This window comes from Hippichthys cyanospilos, chromosome 1 (genome assembly GCF_059441005.1).
Source record: "Hippichthys cyanospilos isolate Australia breed blue-spotted pipefish chromosome 1, RoL_Hcya_1.0, whole genome shotgun sequence".
NCBI classification, from domain to species: Eukaryota; Metazoa; Chordata; class Actinopteri; order Syngnathiformes; family Syngnathidae; genus Hippichthys; species Hippichthys cyanospilos.
Window position 1 is genome coordinate 10311738 of NC_142369.1, and position 19856 is coordinate 10331593.

A 19856-nucleotide genomic window follows, 5' to 3' on the forward strand; every position below is an offset into this window, starting at 1 on the left:
GTTGTTGACGCGATGAACGTGTGCATGTGTGTTTATCCCGGCTCATACCCGAACGCGCAGGAATCTTTCACAAAGGTATGTAAACAATATACTATTATTCAATTGGGCCCGCAATCGAAACTACGAACAAATGTGAAAGTTCCAATAGCTTATCCATAGCAGAACTCACACCGGAGAAAGATGTTTCAATTGCTTAGTTTGTGACAAACCATTCGCTCGAAAGACTTATCTAAAAACCCACATGCGCGTACACACAGGAGAAAAACCTTTCCATTGCTCACTTTGCGGTAAAGCCTACTCTAGAAGGTGTGACATTGTTGTGCACATGGATACGCACAAAGCAGAAAAAATATTCAATATGTGGCAAACAATTTGATTGTTGGAGCAAATTTATTACACACACGAGGACACACAAAAGCTGAGAAAAACTGTCTTCCACAAGTCTACCAGCAGTTTCTCAGAATCCGAAGATCTCAACTTAATTTTGATTGTCCCTGTTAGTCTGCAACCCACAGCTTCTAAATTGAAGTTTCTGCTCTTCTGACCTAGCATGCAGATTTGAATTTTGCATTTTCTCATATCTACTCTTGCAGACTATAGCTCTTTGTCTGAATAGCATCACTTAAGTCTCTCCTAACATTTCATATTGAAAAAAAATAAAATAAAAGCATGTATCATTCCTGCTGATATTGTATTGGATCGACATCGTATCAGGCGGTAGTCGGAGCTCCAATATTAGTATCTTATCGAGAGTGAATGAAGTATTGCGGCTCTCCTGTCAAAAGTTTGGAAATAACTTCATATTCATTTTTTTATTCTACATTTTAAGTTAATAAAGAAGTCATTCGACGATGCTGCATATCATAATTGTGTATTTTCCCAAAAAATTTTGAATTCTTATAATTATAATTAATTATATTATAATTAATTATAATCATCATTTTCTTTGAAGTTGGTGGCATTTCAAGAAGTCATAAATAAATTTTCGGAGTCAAGAGTTTGGTGTTCTGTTCATTATGTTCTCATCAGGAAATTAAAAAGGACGTGATGGTGTATACATATATATATATATATATATATATATATATATATATATATATATATATATATATATATATATATATATATATTTTTTTTTTTTTTTTTTTTTAAAAGGTCTATCTATGCATTACTAATAGGAACCATTTTTGCAAGCGATGTGAACAAGAAGGGAACTTCTAGCTCGTAGCACATCCGGTTGCACACACGCACGCACATACGCGTATGCGTGACAGAAGAAACGGCCATTAACTTGACGTAGTCAAACGTATTCGTAGTTTTTATTTTCTTTTTGGTATAATTTGTCTGAGATTGTTTATTCTTTTCCGTTTAGGATGTGTGCAGCCATCGAGGTATTTGTTTATTGAACATTTATGTGATTTATTCCGCATGCAAGACTTCTTTTTACATACTTTTATTTCGATAGTGGTCATGGACCATATTTTTCATTTATTGCTGAGCTCGTTGTATTGTATGAAGCTTCACGGTACATGGTTTGTGGGTTTCCTCCAGGTTTTTGTTGAATAGACATGGTCCAATGTATGTTAGACGGTGTACTTAGGTTTCTGTCAATCAAGAACGAAAGTGGATGCTGATAGGCTTGGGTCCGACTTTTAAGAAATAACTAATATTGTTAGTTATTTGTTAAAACCAGACTTTTACTAACTGAAAAATACCAAACTCGCTGAGAAGAGCAAATATCAAAAGATAATTCAGAAAGCTGTAACTGGGACCAGAGATCAGAACATCTTACGCTAATCATAAAGGCTCCCAAACATCTGTAGAATTAGAATACATTTTAACATTCTGCTAATGGTCTCCAAACCATTGAATGTTATTGGTAAAAATGGTTAAAAATAAACACTAGGGCCTAGGTCTTTTTTTTTAACAGTTCTATTTATTTACACAAACTTAAAATGTATTCTTTGTTACAAGTCAAAGTTTATTTAGAAAGCAGATTTAAAAACAACCTCAAAGGGATGACCAAAGTGCTGCACGGTTTCTAAAATACAACCAAGTATTTTTCAAACTTTGGTTTACAAATATTTTTAATTTTGTTAGGTATGATAACTTTGTTGTTTGCTAGTAGTTTCTCTGTAGTAACTAAATTACTTCCTTGTGTATTGTAGACATCCATCAGCTGATTGGTCATCCGGTAAAATCTGCCCTTCATCTGCAGAGGGGAAGTTCCAGTTTAGCGCGAAATGATACATGGCCCCTCCACTTGAAAAAGGAAGAAAAGGATCCACAACCCCTCTGCATTGAAGAGGAGCAAGTCAGCAATTTGTCTTTGAATGTCATCGTTGTGAAGCTCGAAGGTGATGAAGACATAGCACCTAAATGGTCGCAGCTTTATGGTCAGAGTATGAGCAGAAACTACCCTGGAGAAGCGCCACCAGACGAGCTCTTAGCTCCACTGTCGCCTACTGATGACGAAGAAGATATGAACTCTGCGGATGGCGAAGTTGACGACAAACAGCTGGAAAGTTCCGGAGAGGAGATGACTCTTCCGAACAAAACAAAATCTCAAGCGCACGATAGACGTCACATACGTCAAGAACTATTTAGCTGCCCTGTTTGTGGTAAAACAGCTACTCAAAAGGGCAGCATGGCCAAACACATGAGAGTACACACAAGTGAGAAACCCTTCAGTTGCTCAGTTTGCAGTAAAGCATTTGTCGAAAAGGGAAAGATGATGAAACACATGAGAAGACACACGGGAGAAAAACCCTTCAGTTGCTCAGTTTGTGGTAAAAGGTTTACTGATAAACCAAATATGGAGTCACACGTGAGAACACACACAGGAGAAAAACCCTTTCGTTGCTCATTGTGTGGTAAACGATTCAATAAAAAGACTTACGTGACAATACACATGCGAACGCACACCGGAGAAAAACCTTATATTTGCTCCGTTTGTGGTCAAGCGTTTGCGCAAAAGTCAGATGTGGTGAGACACATGAGAAAGCACACAGGAGAAAAACCCTTTAGTTGCTCTGTGTGTGGTAGAACATTCTCTCGAAAGGCCGTCGTGGAGTCGCACATGAGAGCACACACGGGAGAAAAACCCTTCAGCTGCTCCCTTTGTAGTAGAAGCTACACTAATCGAAACAGTTTTTCTACACACATGCGGACACACAACAAAGGAGAATAAATGTTTGTTTTTTCCCCCCCCATCTTACGATCCTTGTTCTCGTCTGTCATTTGTCCAGACTAGTGACCCAATTTATGCTATCGTAGCACAACTGTTGTACTGATGACATTTTACCCCACTGCTTTTGACCACGCCACTTTGGACTTACTAGTACACATTACCCTTTACTAGTAAACTATTGTGCTGCACTAGTAACTCTACTAGATTCAACTGATAACCATGTATCAGACTCTTCACGGATATGGAATAAATGATCAAAGGGTTTTCCAGGGAAAGTGACACTTTGTCTTTTCATGTTTTTATTTTTTTTTTCCTTTTTTTTTGTGCCTGGACTGATGATGGCACAGATAAAAATGTGCATGAAAAAGTCATTTGGCAAACAATTTTTGACGCTTTTCTACAAGCATTACTTTGTTTTCAAGATGACTGACAGACAGCACCTGGAATTCATTGTCCTCTTGTCATTTTGTTTTTTACGCTATTGTCTTTGTCATTCGCGCTACACACCAGAGACACTTAATTAGATACACCTGCATGGTCTCTATGAACTCCATGTTGTCATTATTGATTATTTGAAATACAGTGCAGCTATTATTACTGCTGTTTACTTGCGTTCGTTTCAACCAGCATGGACTATAAACCTGCAGAACAGGATTTTTTTTTTTTTAAACGCCTAAAAACAATATGTAGAACATTGACTAAAACTATCAACATTCTTAAAATGGTCATATACAACAGCTTGTATAGTTGAATGGATCAGTGTAGTCAAATGAATTCCTTAAAAAAAAAAAGAATGGATGATGTCTAGTAGGACGATGAGCTAGTGCAGGTGTACCTAATAAAGTGAGCGACGACTGTTTCTATCTCCACGTGTTTCCTTCTTGTTGGACGTGACTCGACAGCAAATGTTGTGGCTACATGGGCGTGGGTGGACGCTGGGGGTAGAGGCCGCGCGCAACCTCCTCTGTGTGGTCCGAGTCGTCGGGATAGCGTGTCCGCAGCTCGTCGTTGGCAACGTAGTGCGTGTGGGCAAACTCGCAGAAGTAGCGACCAACCTCTGGGTGTCCGATCTCCAGGGGGGCCGAGTGGGGCTCCAGGTTCTCTGGAATTCGTCGAGGATAAAAAGTTCATCAAATATGATTCTATAGTTGAAAAAAATATATACTGTCTTCTATTAAAAGTACAGTATTATTTTTTTCTTCTTTCATATATAGATTCTAAAAAAAAGTCAATTAAGAAAATGCATATTTATTTGAGGAAAAAAATAAAACTACAATTTATAAAAAATTCAAAAATTCAATTGAATGTTTTAACTATAATACACCCTTTATATATTTGTTAAAAATCGATGATAACACTTTTCTAATATTTGTTTTCGTTTTAAAAGCAGCAGGCCTTCATTTTTTAAAATGTTAAAAAAAAATAGTGCTCGCTATACATCTTATTTTTTGAACAATATGATTTCATTGATGAATTTCAATGTCAATGTCTTATTTTAAATAATAATTTTTCATAAGATCATCTGATTTTTCATCAGATCGTGTAACGTTTTCATAACACATGTTCTTATTATTTTTGCAATTATTATTTGTCATAGGAGGGAATTTGTTTTGATTTTTTTTTTTTTAGAAATATTTTCAGAACTCAAGGCCTGGATGTCCTCTAATAAGCACACTAGGACTTAGCTTGGCAACTTGGAGTAAGAAATATAGGCCAACAAATAACGTCCACTACACTGGACACAAATGAATAAAGGCTGTATCCCAGGAAGATATACTCTATACATACAGAAAAATGTCATAAATCTCTTTGTAAAATAGATTTTAAAAAACAGCATTTTCAGTATTTATTTATTTTTTTCCACATCAATTTAATTGAACAACCCTATGATTTGTAGATAAAAAAACAGTAATTTATTAAGGACTGAAAAGTAATTGAAATGGTTGGAAGCTCCAAAAAATCTTCTCAGCTTTGAGGCATAATATCATCCCAATATTGCCAACATGAACTTTGATTAAGAGTTTGGCTTTAATTAACACGCTTTACCTTGCGCGGCATATCGACAAGTTCCGTCCTGCACCAGAACATTGTAGAACGGCTGCTCAGATCCATCGGGCAGCTGGTGGACCCTCATGGTGGTGATCCACTCCTGGCTCATGGTACATTTGGGGTCCCAGCCATAGATGACACAGTTGTAATCCGCCCTGTGATGCAAGAAAATGGACAAGGAGGACGTGGTGGAAGAGCAGCTGACGGGAATAGGGTTTGCGCCCCAACACACCTTTTGTGTTTCATGATGAGTCCCACAGAGTAGCGTACTTCCCTGTGATCGGCCACCCCGCGTCGCTTCACCTCTGGGGTTGCTGGGTGCTTCTTGTGCTGGATGTGCTCCAGCGTGTGCTGTACAAGGTAGCCCACTGCGCCGTGCTGCGATGGGTCCAGTGCCTGGATGTGCTGCAGGATGTCCAGAACCTTCCCCGGGAACAAGGGAGAGAAGAGTAATGTCACCGCTCGGGGTCAGCATGAGACTGTGTGAAAGGGGCATCACTGTGAGAAAATGATGGTGAGTGTTGCATAGTAGAGTATATGCATAGTATGAGAGGATAATGTCAAAATGTGAGAAAACATTTGTACTTTGTGTGTGTTAGCGAGAGTGAGAGTGGTGTGTACAGTCTAAGAGAATGACAGTGCATCTGCGTGAAAGAGTCGACACTTTACGAGAGAGGGACTGAGAAAGTGACAGCTGGTGGGAAAGTGAGAATGAGAGGAAGCAAATATGTGGAAATGTGCGTGAGAGCAGTTTTGCGTGACTAAGGCTTGGTTTATGCTTGACGTGTCCGCCACCTCTGTGCGGCTCCACGCATCAAAATGATGTAATTTCGGCAACCACACCCCTCTGCGCGGTGCCTGCGCGGGAAATATTTTCCACAACGCGTACCTCCCGGAATTTCTTTACTGTGTGCAAGTGCCAGGCGGAAAACATGGTGTGAGTGTGGATGAGAGGGAAAATTGAATATTTAAGTCATGAGGAACTGTGAGAGAGAGAGGAAGCGTATGTGAGAGCAGGTGAGCGCGCACCTTTTCGGGCCAGATGCCGAGGTGGAAGTAGAGCCTGGCCTGCAGCAGAAGGTAGGGAACGTTGTCGGGATTGATGGTGAGGAAAAGGTCCAGCGTGTCTCTCAGGAGCTGGTACGACTTCTCCTTGTCTTCCCTACAAAACAAAACAAAAAGTAATAACAAAACAATGATAATGTTTGCCACATTTTTTTGCCTGCCCATTTACACGGTTGACTTCCTCCTGTCTTTATTTTGGCTAAAAGTGCTTTGAAATGCAAGCAAAATTTAGGCAAACAAGTTACCCTCTTTTCCCAATGTTGAGCAGGTTTCCAACAATCCTGAGCAGCACGTCTGTGGTGCCAATGCCGCCGTAGTAGTCGGCGCTGGCCTGGTGACCGATGAGGTACTCGCACTCTTTGGCCGTCATCTGCTTGCCTTTGCCGAAAGCGTCGATGTACACGTAGTCGTAGATGTCATCGCTCCTGCGGGAGGCGGGAAGATGTTAACCAAATATAACGCAAAAGTGTTGTTGAAAACTAAGCGCTGCCTTCAAATACCCTCGTTCTTTTTGGCACCAGCGCAGCAGAAAATGGCTGGGGAAATTGACAGGCTCCAGCTTGACGCCCAACCTCTGGGCTAGCGTCATGTAAAGCACCGAGAGGCTGATGGGGATGCCCTTACGGCGGAGCAGCACCTGCGAGACAAAATACTGGGTCAAATTTCAATTACCGTGCTCGGTTTTACTTCATAATATCACTTTGTCATGACGTCAATGGAATGTAAAGAGGTAAAAAGGTTGTGAATTATAATTCATTGTAGGGATACCGCTATTGAGTATTTTTTTTTAGACTTGATTATTGTATCGATTAATCTGATTGGTATAAAATGTAATATTACTTTCAACTGTTACAAAGCTATTTTTCCGAATTTAGAGTTTATTTACCAATTGTTAATCCTGAATGGTTTAGTGATTAAAAAACAAAACAAAAACGGCTTAACAATTACCCTAACTCCCCAAATATAAGTCACATTTTTTCCTTAAAAATGAAGGGCGGACGCATAGGTGCGTCCTATAAATGGACATTCAAAAAAGATTTATCTATAAGCCACAGAAAACTTTCACGCACAGATGTGCATTTTTATATCGGCCGTATTCTTACTTACAATAATACCGTAATGGGACGAGCTGGAAGGCGGACGTCAGTTGGCTGTTAGCGTTCAGTGCCTGTTGCAGCTAACAGCAACTCGTGTTAGCTGAGGTTGTTATGGCATTATTTTCAATAAAAGAAGCGAGCAAACTGAACCAACATCCGAGTCCATCCTTGTTCACAAACAGGAATATCAAACCAAGTAATATTTTATTTAAGCTGATTTAATTAAGAGTGCTCTGGTTAGAAAACACATATTCCATTTGGCTCGCTAAATAATTGTTGTATTTTGGCATATACACACACGATCATAAACTCGCTGGAACGGATGCTGCACAACTTTGGGTATTTATGGCAAAATGAACTAGAGCTGCATCATGAAGAAAAGGAGAAAAACTTTTGAGCGCATTCAAAATTATTAGCACTGCATTTACTGACTGCTAATATTGTGGGAAATCTGAAACACACTTAACATAAACTACTATGTTTCCAGTGTCTAGAACACAACCTGATGGATGTAAGAGTTGAGGGGGTTGTAGTAGTCCAGTTGGTCTCCCTTGTACTGCAGCTGGTCGTACAAGACGGCATTGAGAGCGCAGAAAACCTGTCGCTGGAGCTCAAAGTCCTCCAGCAGAAGAGGCTCGCCGCCTACGAGACAACAAAGTGGATATGAGGACACCAGGACAGATGCTTTGACTGATTTTTGCCAAGTCACCTGGAGCCATGCGAAGGCTGGGGTGGGATGGATTCTTCACCCGGAGCGTATTCTTGACTTTCTCCGCAATGTCGTCCAACTGAGCCGATATCCCGTCCAGCGTGATATCAGCCAGCGGGTTGCAGTACTGGTCCACCAGGACGGCACCTGGAGACATAATGACCGAACCAGTAACCGAATCAGTTTAAAAAAAGTTTGTGGGAAAAACATCAATTCCTCTAGTTGATATTGTTTCATTGTTAAGCTTTTCTTGCTAAATGAAACTTGCTTTCTGAATTTTCAAAAACACTTACTACTTCGGGAAAACACCTTTCTAATCATTCTAAAATTACCACTTTAAAAAAAAAATGGCTGCCTTTGTGTTTGCAGTCATGGCTTTTCGCACTTTGGACAAAAGTATTTTTTTTTCACCTGCGAGTGCTGACTGCTGCTCGGGCGGCTGCTCGAGGAAGCTCTTGAGAGCGCGAAGGATGTTCTGCTGTTTCAGGAAGTAAAGGATCTTCTTTGCATAGTATTTCAATGTTAGGCTTCTCCTAGATAGACAAAATCAAAGCAAGTCTAGGTATCAATATACTTGTATTTGCTTACTGCCCGCCACTGGAAAATACACAAAGCAAAACCTAACCTCTTTTCAGCATGAAGGATGAAGAGTAGCTCATCCTCGCAGAAGTGCTCGGGCATTCCTAGTGACTCGATCTCAGCAAAGCTGTCGCCCAGCACCTGGCCGATGCATGGCTGGAACAAAAACCCAGATTCAAAATGCTTATTTTTACTTACTTTTAGTGTTCTCTAAGCTTTTTGAAACATTTTTTTCCAGGTGGTTTTTTTTCTTGGTATTTATATATCTAATTTCGAGCTGTGTACCATTAGTTTATCATTAATACAATGATGATGCTAATTACTATTAACCTGAAGATGGTATTTTATATTGAATGCTAGCTTTAGGTTGGTGAAAGTGGACATTCGTTGTACTTCGTGCTGCTCTGCGTGTGTGCAAGCAGCAGTTTAAAAATGTAAAATGACTATGACTTTTGTTAGCCCATTTATGGCATTTTGAATTATATACTGTACTAGCATTAAGCTTCGCTTTGCTATAGATTTGGAGTTAATAAATGGAATATGTTAATTCTCTTGACTGTACACTCACCACTTCCATAAAGAAGCGCTTGGAGATGGACTCCACCATCCTCCGAATTTGGATGCCCACCTGATGGCGTGTTTTGTACTCACGCAGCCAGTCGCAGCTCTCATTCTGTGGGTAAAACCTCTGCAGCCTCGGCCATCTGAAATGATCGTTGAGAGAATATATTTTTAAAATAACATACCTAAAAGTTTAAAGTCAAAATTTCAAGAGCGAAACAGCACACATTGGAGGATACACTGAAAAGACTTAAAAAATGCTTAAACTTGAAATCCTTCTCATTTTTTTTTGCATTTGGTATAAAATAAACGTGTTAGTAACAATGACATTTTACGTTTATCTCAACCAAAATAGTCATTTAGTTCTTTGACAACTGTTGAGAAGAACAGTTGGGATGCAAGATGATCTTCTTCTAACACCTGACTTGACTCCTGACCAATTTGAATATTTGACCCACTCACGTCTGAAATGGTCCATTCCAATTGATACATAAGGCCATACGTTAATATTTGTGTTGACCCTCGCTATAATGAGGAATAAAAAAATAATAAATAAATGACATTTTGGTTTCATCATGACATACTACTGAAGCAGTGATGCATCACCGACAGTTGACTGGGCACCGATCCACAAAAAAGACGCACAGTGAGCTACACCTCAGATTTGGAACACGCCCGATAAAATAATCCTACTCATGTAAAGCATGTAACAGCACTAATATTGACCTGAGTTTATACTGGTGCTCCCACACCTTCCCCCGGCCGTGGCAAACGTCGCGCAGGCGCAGGCAGCAGCAGGACACATTACAAATGTCGACGTGCTCAAGCACCGGTAAGCACAAAATGTGTTCCAATAACTCGGTGGGCAAATCGGTCAACTTGCCGCTGCAGCGGTCGCGAATTGCCCCGCCGGCTTCGCTGCCGATCCCGGCCCTAGTCCCGGTCGGGCTTGACAACCTCTCTCCGGCGACACACGCCGCCATCTTTTCTGTTTACCCCGATTACCTCATCGCCCTCACCCCGCCTCCTTATGGCGCATGGGCGGGAAAGACAGGAGCTGCTATTCTCTAATTGGTTGTTTACGGAGGCGGGCGGTACTTCATGCATTTGGGCAAGCTAAATATATTGCAGCGTAGACATAATCAAGGTTTCAAGACAACAATGTGTCGCACAATTTACATCAATCAGAACCTGTGATTTGACCGTTAAACTGTGAACCTTTATGTTTTTCCTTCTTGAAATATGGAATATTCTGGGTTCCTGTATTCAGGTTTAAGCGTGTTTTAGCAATGTTTATTGGCAGTACTTGAATGCACCACACAGGTTAGCCAACCCACCCTACTATAAATATTCCCTGATTGGTTGTTTGTCGAAAGAAGCTGAGACAAGGTGGCCTTACGGAACTGAAACCTACCTAAATCAATTACCCCAACAATGTTTAAAAGCTAGCATGTGCTCCTCAATTTTGATTTACGTTGTCACATTCATGCTAACCGAGCACTCAGTGCCTTTTGTTATACAGTCAAATTCTTGACAATACGTTCGCTTATTATTGGTTATGTGAAAATAGTAACGGCTTCATTTTGCGTTCGACGGTCCGCCAATGCAGCAAGGTACTGATTGGTTGCTTGGGTAAATAGGGGCGGGACAAAATGTGATGCCTTTTAGCCTTGGAATTCATACCACAAATGTTCAAATAAAATTAATAACGAAATAACAGGCCATTAAAATGAAACAAAAGCGTTATTATGTCATTTTCTAATAACATAGCTCATAGCTTTATACGTCCACATAACAATTACCATCTTCAGTGTGCTTCTCTGTGTGGTACGACAATTCGAGATGAACCTGAACGTTGCATCAATCCCCAAACTTGCTGGGCATGAAGCTAGTTCGCTAAAATGATAGCTTGGCTTCTCGCTTTCAAACAAACTGAACACCTCTGCGGGAAAAGACGCATTTAGCATTAAAAAGCTGTAAAACATTTAATATATACTAATATGGTCGATACCTTCCTTCGCATCATGATTGTGCCTTCATCTCAATTTTGCTCCAACTTTTGGCTTGTTAGCTTGAAATTAGCATGCGTAGAAAGTGGATTATCTAACACAGAAGACGCCGGAATGTGCTTGAAAATGGCTTGAGCGTTGTTGGATACCGTGAGCTAATTGCGGGCTGTGGCGTGAGTGTTTCTTTTTTTTATATGACATTTTTCGTGGCCATGGCGAGCTTTTTGGCGGCCAAAATGGGATTTAACTCTCTGGTGAGGAAGCAAAACAAGAGCTTTAACGTCAGAATCTGCACCATGGAGTCGGACATGGAGTTCAGCTGTGAGGTCAGTGGGCAAACAGGAAAGAAAAGTCAACAAACACAAAACTTCTAAAGATGGAATTTGCCACTGTGGTCAAAGTCTTCTGTGAGGGCAGTAGGTGGCAGGAGAGAGCTATGGATAATAATTATTATGCTCCATGGTAACATTAATTCCATGGTAACGTATGCTTCTAAAATGAAGGTAAACGCGCAATGTTTTAATAAAATGGAGAGGAAAACAAAACATAGTTGACACGTATTCCTTTATTTACGTGAGAAACTTTTCATCCAAGATCATTACATCAAATACAATCAAACAATTATAGTCACACATTTCCTTATTTTAGTTTTCATTGACCACATTACGTACGTCTCTTGTATTATGATATTCTTTACCATACATGAGTGACTAGAGTAAAATAAATCTTAAAAAGTAATAATTTAAAGGTTTCCCGCGTTTATTCATCTTTTATTTAATTGCAAATGGCAATTGATTATCTAAAAACAAAGCAAAATAGCAAAAAAAAAAAAAAAAATCCAGTCTAAAGTAGTTTTCTTAGGCCAAGGCAAGTAATTTAACAAAAATGTCAATTTAGGTACCTTCTGCTCTCTAGTGGAAGAGAAAGCAATTGTTCTGCATGTTCTGTCATGAGTAGTTGAATAAAAATACATTCATTGCTTAACAATAATTTTAGGTTTAGTTATGAGGTGACTTGCTGTCATGTTACTGTGTTACTAGTTTTGCTCTGTGTGATGCAGATGAAGTGGAAGGGGAAGGAGCTGCTTGAGCTGGTGTGCAGAACTCTGGGTCTGAGGGAGACCTGGTTCTTCGGCCTCAGATACCACGTCAAGGACACGGTCGCCTGGCTCAAGATGGACAAGAAGGTAAAGCGGTCTCAACAAAACACCGTCCTAACAAATCCCATTAAAATGCTCAAAAACTGAGTTAAAGCGCATCAATAACATGTTGGGTCAAGTTACCAAAAGTGACTTGGAAATTTCCCCAGGAAAATATTTCCAGTATGGACTTACACATATATATATATATATATATATATATATATATATATATATATATATATATATATATATATATATATATATATATATATATATATATATACACACATACACATATTTAAAAAAAAAAACATATATATATATATATATATATATATATATATATATATATATATATATATATATATATATATATATATATATATATTATAGAATATTAATTAAGGGCTATACAGTAGAGTGAGCTCTCATGCCAACTGCAAAACTGCAAAGAATTCCAACCCAGCTCTAAAAAGATTTTTACCCCAATTTCTAGTAAATGCCCTCATATGGCGGCAAAGCGCTGATTTTGCCTAAAGAAAACCCATCAACTTAAATTAGAATACTTCATAGGCACAGTGATTCCACACGATGGCAGCGATGCACTACTTTTTGCGAAATAGAGCTCCTCATCTCACTTGAAGGTAGTTCTTTGCCAGCTTAGCCTGGCTGCTACTCTAACATTCAGTATGTGTCGTTCTTTCTCTGTCATGTCTCCCAATCAGCCAGTTTCTGTCATAGCTCTCTTCTATTGTGTATTTAATTTTTTACTAAAATACCACTTGAATTTATCTTTCGGAAATCAAGGAAGAATATCATAATCCATATGAATTGTTTCAAACTGGAAATTTAGCGATCGTCCTGGGCATCTTTTTTATGTGTCAGGTGCTGGATCAGGAAGTTCCCAAAGAGGAGCCCATCACCCTCCACTTCCTGGCCAAGTTCTACCCAGAGAATGTTGAAGAGGAGCTGGTGCAGGACATCACGCAGCATCTCTTTTTCCTGCAGGTTAGTTGAGAACTTGACATGTTTTTTCCCAAACACAAAAATATACACCCTGTAATGCCCTTGCGAGTCCTAATCTGCCTCTTACTACTTGCATAAATAATGTTTTGCACTACATGATATTTGCACTTTTTTACTATCACCATTGTTTCTGTTGTTGTTTTATTGTTGTATTGTTTATGTTTTATTATTTGTCTATTTATTTATTGCTCGAACATGGAATGTAGTCTGCTTCTCGGCGAGTAAACGGAATAAGAATTTTATTGTGTGGTATAAAAATATTATACATATGACAATAAAAACTCTTGAATCTTGAAGTATTCTCTCAGTCGTGGTTCTGTCCGATCGCTTCTTAACGAATGAAAAGAAAAGAAATAGAACAGTTAACGGTCATGTAGTCCCGAGCTGCTGTTAGCTGCAATGCTCTGGATACAACTAACTGTTTTAGTCCACTTTTGCACTCTGCCTCAAGACCACACGTCAGACATTACAGTGCATTAAAATCCTTACTTTTGCAAGCAATGCCCAGATGAGCATTGTAACTTACAAGCGAAATTGACCAGTCGCCACACTTGAGCAAAATAGCCTGCTGATCACTTTAGTTGGAGAATGTATGTAGAGCATGTCACTAGTGTTTTCGTTAGCATTAGCATCTCACTTTGTCGTGCAACTACACAGCACAGGCCAAATCCTTCGATTTATCCATGACTAATCAGTTATCAAATGAATCGATTATTGTTTTTCATAATCGATACATTGTTTAGATACCTCTCTTTATTTTAAAATTGCCCAAATTCTCACACCTCATTTTATTTTATTCTTTTTATATCTGTGCAAATTATCACAATCTCGGCTCCTCAACTGTAAATATTTCTGTCATTATGCAGCCTAAACCAGTAACAGAAACATAATTTGTTTTTGTGCATTTTCTGCATTGTCGTTTTGAAATAGTCTTTCAGTTTGGATACAGTGATAGAAAATATAAATGTTATGTTATGTGTTTTGTCCGATTTATCGATTAATTAATTACTATAATTAACATAATCAACTGATTAATAAATTATTAAAATAATCAATACTTGCTGCCTTTGTGTGCATGTGTTATTTGAATTTAAAAAAAAACAAACATCCATTTTCATTTAGAATGGAATTACTTTGTGTTCAGTATCAGCAAATACTCAAATGTACTGTAAGTAATTGAAGTCAGTCCAAAAAAAATGTGTATGGGTGCATTGAATGTCCAGAAAGATGCTATGGTAATGTAATCCTCTAATTCTAATTGTTTTTATCCCCAAAGCAGTAGTTAGCCCCTTTGACCTGGAGGGGGCAAGCTACCCCTGAAATTTTTTTTCACCCCCTGCCACTGTCCTTTTCAACATCTTTGCCGCCTCGTCAGGTGCAGCTGCGTGGTATCAACGTAGAAAATGTATCAGCAGCAGCCTCTCTGGTATAATGTCAGCGGGTGTGCAAACCCTCCCTCTATTCATCACTTACCAATTAGGCTTTACGGGCTGTGTTATTGGTTCCTTTTATAACATATTCTCCACGGGAGTCTTGTCGCATCCTGCCCACTGAGCCCGGATTAGTTCGGGTAGAGAGCGGCACCTGTGTAGCTTTTAATCCGCCTGTCGGCAACACTTCGTTTCGTTATTCAGGATGGAAGGGTGTGGGGGTTCATGCCTGCGTATTATACATTTAATTCTGGCCACGGCAACAGCAGAATTAGCCTTTGAGTCACTCGCTCACTCACTCACTCACTCACTCACTCACTCACTCACTCACTCACTCACTCACTCACTCACTCACTCACTCACTCACTCACTCACATAATCATGCAAATCCATTTAAAATCGGAGGAGGAAAGAAAAACTAAAACAAAGATACAAGTAAGTATAAATACACACAAACAAACACAAATGCCAAAAAAACTGACAAAAACATACTTGAATGATAACAAACTAACAGAAAAAATTGACATACACGAACTGTTACATCGATACAAAATATACAAAGACACAGAAAAATGTACTACCATTGTTTCTAGAAAAATGAAACATAATTGATATGATAGCTGAAATGAACTCATCTTAATGTCTATTGTGACTATTTCTGCTTATTTTACTTGCCCGCACGTCAATTCTAATTAGCACTACTTCAAGAATTTCTTTCATATGAAGGCCAGTGCTCATTTTGCCTCAGAAAACGATTGGCTCCCTTGGACTGGCAATAGTAAAAAACTATGGGTCCCACAAATTCACAATAAAAAGACAAAGTAAGTCCAAGGTTCAAACTGCATTTACGAGACGAGCGCACAGTAAGGTTTTTGAAAGTAGAATGAACTTATATGGAGCATTTGTCATCATCTTTTTCATACCGTAACTATTGATATAATAGTCCATTTTGATAGAAAAGTCTGCTTTTTAGTTTGTTTGCTTGTTTAACGTCAATGTGTTTTTTCCTCTTATCGAGCTTCTGAAGCATTATGTTTTTGCTTCTTTACTTTCTGGCTCATTGTTACCCGATTGTGTATTATATGACTTGTCATTGATGTGAAAAACAAAAATCAGTGTATACTTTGTTTTGGACCTAAAGATAGCCCATTTTTCAGAAGGCATTTTGAGGGTCATTGCGTGAGGTAGAATTTACTTAAACAAATTTGTGTTCTTTTTTCTCCATTGACGTTATTTTTTGTGAACAAACACGGCGGACGATGTTGTCAAAGATGTTTGTCAGTCTTCACGTGTTGTTAAATAAAAGAGGAGATGGAGGATAATTCATATTTTGATGTCAAAAAAGCGATGCACGTTGATTTGAAAGTATGCGTCCCCTGTCAAAAATTGTGCATCGGGGACACAGGCAAACGAGAGCACTGGGATGCCGATGTTGTCATTCTCTCAGTAAAGCATTCACTCAATTCATATCGATGCTCACATCTGAAAGTGGCTCACCACTAAATTGCAAATTTATTTAAAATGCTATTTTTGCAGGTTTTTAAGGAAAAAAGTACCAAATTTTCCACACCATAAGGTGCACCGGATTATAAGGCGCACCCTCAATTAATGACATATTTTAATTTTTTTCCATATACAAGGTGCACCTGATTATAAGGCACACCCTCAATTAATGACATATTTTAAAACGTTTTCAATCAAAATATAGTAATACTCAAAGTAATAACACTAATAACGCAAATAATAACTCTAAACTCTCAATAGCATCATAACTCAATTTCAATATGACCAAACTTGTTCAACTGTAAACACCCAAAAGAAACAGGTAAAGCTTACTTTATCAGTTCATTCCCCATCTACAAATCCCAATCTCAATATTGATCCATATATAAGGCGCACCTGATTATAAGGCGCACCATCAGCTTTTAAAAAAAATCAAGGCTTTTAAGTGCACCTTATAATGCGGAAAATACGGTACTGTGAATCAGTCTTAGCTCATATCATTCTTTTTTTTTTATCACTCCATAGGTGAAGAAGAAGATCCTAGAGGAGGAGATCCATTGTCCTCCTGAAGCCTCTGTGCTGTTGGCCTCCTATGCCGTGCATGCCAAGGTCAGGATCACTTTGAACCTTCACTTTCTGAGGGCCTAGTTCAATAAAATCGTGTTCACTCCAAAAAATTATGGCATCAAGTGAAAAAATGGTGATAACCCATAAAAGTGTTTTACATTTTACTTTTCAAGTGATTTTCATGGAGACCTGACCGTTGTGGATCTTGTTGGGCCCTTTGCTGATTCTGATATTTGTCACTAATTGTCAGACTAAAATTCTCATGACTAATTAATTGATCTATCAACCAATAACATGTATAATACAGTGGCTTCTTTGTAGGCTATAACATTGTGAAAAGATTTGAGAAAAATAATTGTTCAAATGCAATGTGCTTGGAAAAACATGAGCACAATGCGGAAAGAATTTCAAAAATTGGATTAAGTGCTCTGGAGAAATTAAGCTTTTTGTTGTGAGGAAACAGCGTTTTTGAGTGCTGCCCTTTAGAAGATCTGGTCAAAAAATAGTAAACTGGAATAACTGCATAATTTCCCAACAATCTCCTTAATTCTTGCGTTTCATCTTTTCAAGGAAACCTCTGATTTGTTGTGGAGTTTAAAGTAAAAAATATGCAACAATATCTCGGGCAGGCCAAAATTCTGAAATTTCAACGGGTCAAAATCATAGTCATGCTTTCAAACATCGGTACTTGCTCTAAAAAGAGAAGTAGGGAGATGACCGTGACCCGTCTCTGGCTTTGCCAACTTCTGTTGTGATAATCAATTGATCCTCAAATCCGTAAAACTGACAAAATACTTGAAAAATTTGCCTAAATCACTCCATGAGGGCTATCTGAGATGTTGTGCTTGAGTGAGCCTGTCTCACTTAAGTTGACAAGGAAGAGGGTCCTTTCTGACAGGGTCCAGAGAGACGGAACGATCCACCTTGGTAATGACCTTCTAGAAGCTTTCCCCTTGCCTCCTTGCCAATTTAACGGCTTGACAGAAGCTGCAGTGCGGATCAAAAAAAAGGCACATAAGCTGCGTGCTGCCCACTGTCAGCATCCAGCAAAAAGTGTGGGCTCCACTCTCTTGTTTTGCTTTGAGCAGCAGTCGGGTTTGATTAGAGTCGTTGAATAAGTTTCTCTCGACAGCTTCTTGTTTGGCCATTCGCTGAAGTGAGTGTAGCTCATTTGATTTGCTAGCCTTGGCTGGCGCCTGCTCATCGTTATGCAAGCCCGGAGATAGTGTCAAGAGTGTTCCGAGACTCCTTGACGGAGTTTTATCTTATGGCACAACAGGCCCCTAAATCGGGTTCCTGTCGGAGCACAAAATGGCGCATAACTCACAGGAGGTTGTAAAAGACACCTCGATTAAAATGTACACACTGCTGCGCATTATCAGCAGGTAAGTACTGTATATTGAGCTTTTACTTTCTTGTTTTTTTCACGTCCACTTGTTTTTATCCATCTCATGGCAGCCACTTGATGTCGACTGAAAATGACATCACAGTTGCTCTGGTAACAACCAATCATAGCTCACGGGTTTGATCATGTGACTTTTGCAAGCAGAACTGTCATTGGTCATTAATTGAACCCTGAGATGCCGCATTCTAATTTTCAGTCAGGAGCAAGTGACAAAAATACCACTTCTTGCGATGGATTGGGTCGCTTTTTCTGCTGAACTCCTGTTCAGCAAACACAATCATTCCTTAGACTAGCGGTGCTGCATAGAAGGTATTATTGTAAAGAAAAGCTTTGGGTGAGCTTCCCCTTTTGAGTATGGTAATCTTTCATTTTTTGCAGTTAATGGGGACTGAAAACGCTTGCATAAATAAAGTGTGTGAAAAATGTTAAGTCAAACCCTCCATACTTTTCTTTCCAAGTGATCTTCTGTAGTAGGGAGGTATAACAGTCTCTTTTGGGACACAAACTTTAGTTTTCTTTTTCAACACATAGCAAAGTGCTCTCAGTGAGGCTCCAAAGTCTCAACTCATGCTGCAGGACTGAGCACGCTACCCCTTCCCCCGCCCATTTCTGCATGCCAAGTCACTCTGCATTCTGCCAACAACCCTCCCTCCCCCCGCTGTTGTTTCTGCCCACACCTCACCCCTTCCCAGATGTTAAGTTCGGCACGTTTGTCAGACACAAGCGCACATCGGTGCGGTTCTGCTAGACTGGTTTTTGCCTAACACCCTTATATAGTGCCAAATGTAGAAAAGCAGTGGTTTAGCTTTAAGTAAAAGTGCCTTCATTCAAACAAGATTGCGTATTAGGGCTGTTAGATTGCTTCAGACTCCACGTTAAGATTGAGCGTGGGAGTGCTGCAGTGCATTATGTGCTGCATTGAGGTGACGGTCCTTTGAAAAAAAACCTGTGATGCGCAAGTCACCGTAGCACTGCCTTTGCTTTCCACAATTACAATCTTTTTATATTGCGGACATTATTATTACAAAACGCTAGCTTCATGTTAGCTTGGTGCTACAGCTAACAGAACATTCCTCCTTGAACTAGCGATGATCTTTGATTGTTTTGGCATCGCTCAACATTTTTAGGGTGATTGCTATTTGCCACGGGGCTTGGTCCTCTCCACTATGAGTACCTGCCGTTTGCAACGTGTAGCAATCTATCATTCACTCATTTGTCCCTAGACAGAGGCTAATTCCAATAAGTAAAGCAACATGAGTGTTTGTGAGACATCAGATACCTGTTTTGAATTGTAAACAAAACAAAGTAAAAATAGTCATTTTCTTCAAGACAAATGTGTACTGTTGAAATAGTGACACCAGTGAGTTTGTGATTAAATTAGTTGGTACTGTACCGTGTTTTGCGTTAAAAATCTTGGTGTGGTAACATAAGGTGGTCGATTTCGCCGTGCCTCGCTATTCTGCCTCAGCAGATCTGCAGTGGCTTCTCCCCACTGTTTTGTATTCAGAGAGTGCACTGCGCCACA

General features: G+C 39.3%; 3 protein-coding genes across 3 annotated transcripts in view; 2 read left to right on the plus strand and 1 right to left on the minus strand.

Moving 5' to 3' along the window:
• Positions 1-1242: 1242 nt before the first annotated feature.
• Positions 1243-4021, plus strand: LOC148429088 (uncharacterized). The gene is made up of 2 exons (XM_088410473.1): positions 1243-1391; positions 2169-4021. Exon 2 carries the CDS (start codon positions 2405-2407, stop codon positions 3188-3190), a length of 786 nt encoding a protein of 261 aa, XP_088266599.1. The 5' UTR covers positions 1243-1391; positions 2169-2404; the 3' UTR covers positions 3191-4021.
• fbxo21 (F-box protein 21) lies at positions 2525-10243 on the minus strand. Its single transcript, XM_088410128.1, has 12 exons — positions 9977-10243; positions 9258-9393; positions 8736-8845; positions 8522-8643; positions 8111-8257; positions 7904-8043; positions 6805-6941; positions 6550-6729; positions 6269-6401; positions 5472-5662; positions 5237-5394; positions 2525-4292 (listed from the first exon to the last, which is right to left on the minus strand). Exons 1-12 carry the CDS (start codon positions 10231-10233, stop codon positions 4105-4107), a joined length of 1899 nt encoding a protein of 632 aa, XP_088266254.1. The 5' UTR covers positions 10234-10243; the 3' UTR covers positions 2525-4104.
• Positions 10244-11122: 879 nt separating this feature from the next.
• nf2a (NF2, moesin-ezrin-radixin like (MERLIN) tumor suppressor a) overlaps positions 11123-19856 on the plus strand; it is a 32504-nt gene continuing 23770 nt past the window's right edge. Inside the window, exons 1-4 of the mRNA XM_088425810.1 lie at positions 11123-11585; positions 12320-12445; positions 13286-13408; positions 16885-16968. Coding sequence (XP_088281936.1) covers positions 11454-11585; positions 12320-12445; positions 13286-13408; positions 16885-16968 — 465 coding nt within the window. The 5' untranslated portion in view covers positions 11123-11453. The remainder of the gene's footprint in view (positions 11586-12319; positions 12446-13285; positions 13409-16884; positions 16969-19856) is intronic.

What these genes read in the sequence shown, in the direction of transcription:
- LOC148429088 (XM_088410473.1), top strand. Translation starts at nt 2,405, where the DNA reads ATGAGCAGAAACTACCCTGGAGAAGCGCCACCAGACGAGCTCTTAGCT.
- fbxo21 (XM_088410128.1), bottom strand. Translation starts at nt 10,233, where the DNA reads ATGGCGGCGTGTGTCGCCGGAGAGAGGTTGTCAAGCCCGACCGGGACT. An exon ending in CAGCCTTCGCATGGCTCCAG is followed by an intron (nt 8,044 to 8,110) that starts GTGACTTGGCAA and finishes GTTGTCTCGTAG; the next exon opens with GCGGCGAGCCTCTTCTGCTG. An exon ending in TCAACTCTTACATCCATCAG is followed by an intron (nt 6,942 to 7,903) that starts GTTGTGTTCTAG and finishes TTTGTCTCGCAG; the next exon opens with GTGCTGCTCCGCCGTAAGGG.